This window comes from Hakea prostrata, chromosome 2 (assembly GCF_041222555.1).
Source record: "Hakea prostrata isolate BN-2017 chromosome 2, UWA_Hpros_2, whole genome shotgun sequence".
NCBI lineage: Eukaryota > Viridiplantae > Streptophyta > Magnoliopsida > Proteales > Proteaceae > Hakea > Hakea prostrata.
Window position 1 is genome coordinate 73,093,042 of NC_142601.1, and position 7,855 is coordinate 73,100,896.

At 38.6% G+C, this 7,855-nt stretch overlaps 1 protein-coding gene across 1 annotated transcript; it reads left to right on the forward strand.

Moving 5' to 3' along the window:
- The first annotated feature begins 583 nt into the window (after positions 1-583).
- AAH (allantoate amidohydrolase) lies at positions 584-6,877 on the forward strand. The gene is made up of 12 exons (XM_089146636.1): positions 584-758; positions 1,249-1,343; positions 2,088-2,191; positions 2,267-2,351; positions 2,479-2,595; positions 3,164-3,273; positions 3,360-3,465; positions 3,567-3,653; positions 5,348-5,590; positions 5,768-5,893; positions 6,022-6,183; positions 6,260-6,877. Exons 1-12 carry the CDS (start codon positions 617-619, stop codon positions 6,383-6,385), a joined length of 1,503 nt encoding a protein of 500 aa, XP_089002762.1. The 5' UTR covers positions 584-616; the 3' UTR covers positions 6,386-6,877.
- Positions 6,878-7,855: the final 978 nt, after the last annotated feature.

Genomic DNA, 7,855 nt, shown 5'->3' on the forward strand with positions numbered 1-7,855 from the left:
ATTGGTTGAGTAGAATCAGCAAATGCCAACCTTATTCCTGACCGTGACCTTGCCAGATCCTGATTCTGTGTTTATGAGCCTGCTACATATTAACAATACCTGAAGTGGGCCTGGGCGGCGCCACGTCGGTTCCTTCCCCACTTAGTTCATACACTCGTACACAACTCTAAAACTTGTTTTGGATTTCGCAATTGCGCCCTTCTATTTTCATGTTTATGCAGGTATGACCTTCGATATTTTTTTCGATTGCGGAAAACCCTCCGATAAGCTTTTGCTGCGTCCGTGAAGCCGTTATGGATAAAGAAGAAGTGAACAATCAAATTAAAACATATTAAACAATTGCGCCCGTGACTGGATCTGCATAGAGAGGTTAATCCATCGGTGCATGAATCCACGATGGATCACTGACGCCCAGATGTCACAGTGCCGCCACCTTCCTACTGGGGGAAGCGCACTGCGAGCCACTAATAATTCTCAGAGAAAAAGAGAGAGAGAGAAAAAAAAAAAAGGAGAATATAAATAAAGAGTCACTAATTTCCAGTTGTCTTTGTCTCGAAGCTTTAAGCTCTTTGCAGCGTCTTCTCTCTGGTCTATCGAGTTTCAGGCTCTCGAAGACATGGCCTCTCGTCTCAATAAGGCTGATGTCTCCGTGAGAAGGAACTCGGAAGCCACAATAACCTTTGGAGGTTCTTTGATTCTTTCTTGGTTTCTCGTTTTCGCTCTTCGTTCCGCCACCAGTCTAGCTTATTCGTCCGCAGGTAAAATGAGTTAATCTAGGGTTTCCTCGACGTTTTACTGCTGTTCCGGTAGACTTGGGAGCCTGATGGAGTTGCTATTGTTATCTATTGTGGTTCCTCGAAGTAGATATGGGATTTTCGGTTTTCTTTTATCGTTTGCATGTCCATCTATATTTTCACTTCTATTAAATCTTCATAGATTTTATAGTTGTTTCTAGGCCATCAAGCCAAAGTTGATCGTTAAAATGGAGTTGGAGTCTAACTACTAACCGTGTAATTGATGTGGTTACTGTTTTCTGCATTTCTGCCTTACCGTATTGCTCATGACATTTATGGATTATTGCTCTGGAGAGTATATTTATTTTGTAATTCGGTTTCTTATGACTTGGTAATGTTATGGTCTATCCGATTCACAGGTTCTACTGAAGTATGTTCAAATCTATACCTTCCATTATTCTTGATTTGTTCGTTATCTAGTCATTAAATACTTGGTTGAACTTATGATTAACAGGTATGGGAATGAGTGATTCTGACAGCGGCCGAAGTGATTTATACCCAGAAATTCTTAGGGACGAGGCGGTGGCCAGGATTAATGAGCTTGGAAAGGTACTGCAACAAGTTTCACTCACTAATATCACGGTTTCTTGTGGTTATCAATTGTTGGTGATGTCTATATTTTGAAAATAGAGAGACTGGGTAGAGCAAAATTGAATTTTTGTGGAAGTCACGATCATATCATACTTATTTCCTTACAGTAGTAAAAAGATTACATGATTATTATTATTCATGTTTTGGCGGGACCGGGACTACAAAGTTAACAGTTGAACCCAGGCCTCAAAATTGATTCCCTGTACGCTCTGCCAGTATAATGCACACTTGCACAGGCACAAGAAAGAATCTAAATAATTGATATTTCAAATTTCACCATGTTCAGGTCATCCATTTCCACCGCAGCTTGACCTTGATGCCAAATTTCAATCCTATCTATTCATAAATCTGATCCAATGGCTTAGATTGCCTAGCATACATTGACCCTTTTCAGGCCATCTGTCTCCATCTCAGCTTAACTCCAGGCCTAATTTAAGTCCCCTTCATTAGACCTACTAAGTTGGTTGGGTTTGGGAAGGGAGCTTGCTATAGTGTTGATTGGAGAAAATAAACATGACAACCTAGTAGGTGTGAAGTAGAGGGTTTGAGAATGTCTGCCTCAACGTTCCCCGTTGCAGAACTTCTCCAAAGAATTGCATAATTTTACCCTCTTAAGGTCCCTGTATTGCAATTGATCTGACTTGCTTTTGTGCTTTAGACTGAGACCATTGTCTTATCAAAATATGATATTAATTTCAACAGGTGAGTGATGCTGATGGTTATCTTGAGAGGACGTTCTTAAGTCCTGCGTCTGTAAGAGCTGGGAAACTAATTCAGAGCTGGATGGAGGATGCTGGTTTGAGAACGTTAGCTTCCTACCTTACTAATCCCTTTTCTTGCAGAGCATAATGTAACTTGACTGATTAGATGATGAACTTCAGATGGGTGGATCAGATGGGGAATATTCACGGTAGAACTGATGGAAGGAATGCAAGTACAGAGGCTCTACTAGTTGGTTCTCATTTGGTGATGCCTCCCACGAATTTCTATTTCCTAAATTACATAATTTCGAGCTTAAAAGGGAAAAAAGTGCTGTTGTTGATTTGGGGTATGGTACCTGAGATAACTGATTGTTAATTGGTGATTCAAACAGGATACAGTTATCGATGCTGGAAATTACGATGGTTCATTAGGAATAATTTCTGCAGTTTCTGCACTGAAGGTTTTGAAGGTCACTGGAAACATGGAAAAACTGAAGAGACCAGTAGAGGTCAGCTTTAGATTTTGCTACTGCTAACTATAAAAATAGAAGGGTTGTTCAGCTACTTTTGATTTTGTTAAGCCTAGTATATAATAACTTCCTTGAGTTACGTTATTATATTTCTTATGCTCTCATATTTATGCATCATTGTTTCATTGAATGCATATGACATATGGAAATGAACATGAGTACTGATTGCAAGTGTCTGCACAACATACCTTTGAAGAAATTAGCTGATATCCCTAATGAATCTTCTCATTCATTCTGAGAATTAAAGATGATGCCAATTTTATGTATGCAGAGCATATGAAAACACTGAGACACATTCGAAACTTAATTTTTATTTAAATAGGTGAAATGAAGATCGTGCCAACATGTTGATTACTGATGAAATTCATTAACTCAAACAGACAGTGGATGAACTAATCGTAACTTCATTGATTGGCACATGATGCAGTGAGACCTTTTCCTTTTGTTGGGCATGTCAATTACATGTTTCACATTGCTGGATCCTATTTTGTGCCCATCTATAATAATTTCAGTTTATCTGATTGGTCCCTCCTTATGTAACTTGCAGGTTATTGCATTTAGTGATGAGGAGGGTGTTAGATTTCAATCAACCTTTTTAGGAAGTGCTGCTATAGCTGGTGTTTTGCCACCTTCAGTGATGCAGATATCTGACAAGAGGTTCCTCCAATAACTTATAAATTTGTATATTCTGCGACGAATTTATGTTTCTTGCTCCATAAATTTGATGAATGAACCATATTCAGTGGTATAACAGTCCAAGATGTTCTCAAGAAGAACTCTATTGAATTTACAGAAGAAAGCTTGTCTCAGCTCAAGTATGACCCGCAATCAGTATGGGGTTACATCGAGGTACTTTTGGCTGATTGTGTGATGTTTTGACCATAATTATAGTCATATATTTTCCACCTAAATTTAGGGCTCTTATCCTGATTCTCTCTTTCTTGCCACAGGTACATATTGAGCAAGGCCCTGTGCTAGAGTCACTAGGGTTGCCCCTTGCAGTGGTAAAAGGTATAGCTGGACAGACGCGTCTAAAGGTATCTGGCAGAATTTTTCTAATTTTCCCAATGAGGTATTTACCTAAAGAGAGGTAGATCAAAATTTGAAAATGACATTTAAATCAGTTGGAAAGAAACATCTAATGAGAACCTGGGTTTAGGAGTCCTTGTATGAGCCCTTACTGTCATATGCATATAATTTTTCAACCCTCCTAATATGATAACTATACAAGCACTGAAAGTTCCTTTGGTATCCACAAAAATTACCAGTCATTTTTCTACCTATATTGATGGTTACTAGTGATACCATTCAGCTGATGGGTATTGCCATATAGCATCTAATGAGTTGTTTAAAACACCTATGCTTTCAATTTCTCACTGTGTCCAATTAGTTTCCATGTTGCATTCCATTGTGATCTTTGACCAAAAGATGTATCTAAAGCCATTAGAAAGGAATGTTCTTGAATTGATTCTCTTGCCTTGCAACCAAACAACCCCCCCCCCCCCCCCCCCTCCCTCTTTCTTTTTCTTTATGTTGAATTACTATTTGTATATGTAAGCCTTAAAATTGAGGGAACATAAGCTTTGTTCCTGGGAATTGCTCGATCAACACAGGAGTTCTTACTGAGAGCTGTAAATTAGTCATTTGGTGATAGTATCTTAGTTTTCTGACAGCTCTATTGCCTTGGCCACATGTTTCCATGTATATCCTTTATTTTGGCTCCCAAATATGATAGTGATGCATTAGGCCTTGGGAGTGCTTGAGATAATTCTATGGAACAACATGCAAGTGCTCATTCCTTCTGCAAGACAACAAATTGAGGAGAATGTTTGTGAAAATTAATGCGCTCAGCTTGCAAGTAAGGGGGAAAAAAACTCATGGTGAATGCGAAATCTCTATTTAGAGTGATCCATCTTTCTAAAACTTTAGAAGAGTTTGGTTTTGTCGTTCACAGAAAAATTGTCAAGAGATTTAGAAATTTAAAAAAAAAAAAAAAAAAAAAGAGTACAAGGAGGGTCCATCTCTGGCTTTCTCTGGGGGTTTAAAGGTTTTTGTTGGGAGTGGGGTTGCATGTCTTGGAGCATGGCAAGTACTACATTGTAATCTACTACCAACCGGTGTATGAAGGACTTCAGGAAACCTTAATGGATGTTCACATACGTGAATGCTTGTGAAACCAGATGGATTCCATCAGAGTTGGGTCCCACTTGGATGGATTCTATCTGGATGAATCTCATGCATTCACTTATATGAGTATCCATTGGTCCCTATATAGGGTGCTGGATCTCTGCAGTGTTTTATATGGATCCAATTATGGAGCACTTCTAAGAAGCTTCTCACTTGTCATTTGTATCGTGTTAAGAGGACTACATCCATTGTCAACCGTGGCTCCCATTTACTTCATTAAATTCCAAAGGTAATAATTATTACTTGGGGTTCTAGCATTTTTCTTTTCAGGTTCTGAATCAATCATCAGACCCAAAGGCTCTTAGAATTTTAAAGAAATTTGAAAGTATTGGGGTTATGCTTTTGTGTTCAAATTTCATTTACATGCACACACAACCATTTACTAATTCATGCAAGTAAATTTCAACCCCAGAGCATTTTCTGTTCTGGATTACAGAGCTCTGAGAACTGATTGCACAATCAACTTTTGAACAAATTGGTTGTCATATGAAATGTCTATAAGGGGGGAGAGAAGGAGGGCAGTAAACAGGTTCTCATTTTACAGGTAACAGTGAGTGGTGTACAAGGGCATGCTGGAACAGTCCCGATGTCTATGCGCCGGGATCCAATGGCTGCTGCTGCTGAACTTATGGGATTGTTAGAGAACCTCTGTAAAGATCCTGGGAGCTACTTATCTTATGATGGCCATTGTAGTGGCATCTCACCTGATGTTCTTGCTGGATCACTTGTCTGTACGGTTGGAGAGATATCCAGCTGGCCAAGTGCAAGTAATGTTATTCCAGGTCAGGTAATGGCATATTCTTTGTGGTTCTCTTTTTCCCATATTTAGTTAATTTCATTTCCTTGGCTAGAGCAAGTGGAAACTTCTTGCTTGTTATGCATCTCGATTATATTCCTCTCCATCTTTTAATCCTTGTCTCTTCATCATGATAACATAATAAAATTATAAAATTTCTTGTTATAGGTAATCTTCACCATAGATTTACGTGCAATGGAAGACATGGCACGTGAAGCCATTATCGTCGAATTAGCCAATCGTATGTACCGCATTTGTGATAGACGTTCTGTAGCCTGCAGCATTGAACGTAAGGTCTGGTATTCCATACCCTTGAGAATGTTTAGTGGTGTACTGGTTGATTAATGTACTATAGTTCCATCCCCTTCAAAATGTTTGGTGTCATGTTGGTTGATCAACGCCACCTGGGTTTGCCATTTCAGCATGATGCAGGAGCAGTCATATGTGATTCTGGGTTGAACTCAAAATTGAAGTCTGCTGCTAACTCTGCTGTGAAAAAGATGGTAGGTGAGGTTCAAGATGGAGTACCCCTGTTGATGAGTGGAGCAGGGCATGATGCAATGGCCATGTCACATTTAACCAAGGTTTGTTTCCTTGTCTCTTCAGCCATGTAAGTACAAACAATTTTGTCATGGTTAGTTATGCTAGTATTTTGGGCAGGTTGGCATGCTATTTGTTCGTTGTCGTGGAGGCATTAGTCACTCTCCCGCAGAACATGTTTTGGATGATGATATTTGGGCTGCAGGTTTGGCAGTACTGGAGTTTCTTGACCAACATGTAACTTAAACGCCCTCTTTGTGATATACCCAGTTGTCTATTTTATTTTTGTGTACAGCTATCATCTGATGTACATGTAAAACAGATTGATCAACATGAAGTACTGGTAAATCAAATAATCGTTGTTGATAACTGCTGCACAGCTAATCTCTGCTTCATGACTCAGAACCTGACATTTAGTTATTCTGATCATATTAGCTGGAAGTAATCCAGCTAATCTGCCAATCAATTGATTCTCCTAGCCGATGCTATCTTGCCAATCTGGGCAAAATCCATCCGAGATTATAAACCTTACATCCGATTTCAAATTCAATACCCCAATTACCTTTTATTATACTTCTATATTCCTTTTCTTAATTTAACATTTCTCTCATGAATTTGAAACTCTATACTCTCTAAATTATACGAAATTTAAATTTTGAAATCTTAATTGCCTTAAACAGATGTGATTTTTTTTTCTTCATATTTTTCCTTGATTACCCTATTCTGCCAGATTTAACAGACTGTCAATACTTTTAATAGTCTTCTTAGTTGTGAAAACTGGGAAAGATGAATCGTTTATTTCATTGGTCGTTACGACAGATTGGTGAGATATTTTTGAGTCCTGAGGATACCTTCTTCTTTAGACATGGTTGGAGACATGGTTGGAGAGAGAAGAGAGAATGATTGAACGTAAGAGGGAACAACAATTCAACAAAGCTACCGTTAAGCCCTGAACCGCATTAAGCGAATCAAACCTAACCTCCACCTTCATGAAGCCACGCCACACCTCACCAAAGGTTCCTCTAACCCTGCAAGGATGCCATGCAGCTCACTTAGGTCCTATTGCCAGCTCAAAAAACGACTCTACGAATAAAAAAAGTGATTGAGTTTACATTAGGAAAGGTCAAATTTTAAGAATTTAATGAGTCTGAAAAGTACGGCAAATCAACCAAAATGAGCAATCCCACATGGATTCAAAGACAAAGACTCATCAATGAGAAACCAGCCTGAGAGTCAGATAAGCACTTAGAACCATAGAAAGAAAGGGGAAGACTCCACAAGTCTTCATAAAGGTCTGGACATGAAAAGAGTGTATTTCAATGTCTGTCCCATGATCATTGCATGTCATTGGTACTTATTCAAGTAATATTCTAAAAGTATAGACGATCATAGCCGCCCAAGTCAATAAACAAACAAACAAACAAAGCCGCATGGTGGACGCACTTGTGTTATATGCTTCCAATGACACAATAATTTTTTTGTCATTGTTTGGTTGTGGTTTCTATACTCTCTACGGAGGAAGGGACTATTGTGTACCACACAATCCTTCTATATTCCATTCTTTCTTTCTTATTTGTTTTTCATAGCTTACACATTTGAAATTGAATTCTTAATCAATTATATCGAAATTCTCAATCAACTGCAAATTGACCCAGCCCTTCTCTAATCTCCTTAATAAATTCCTACCAAAAGAACAAAAATAATTTTCTTATTTGT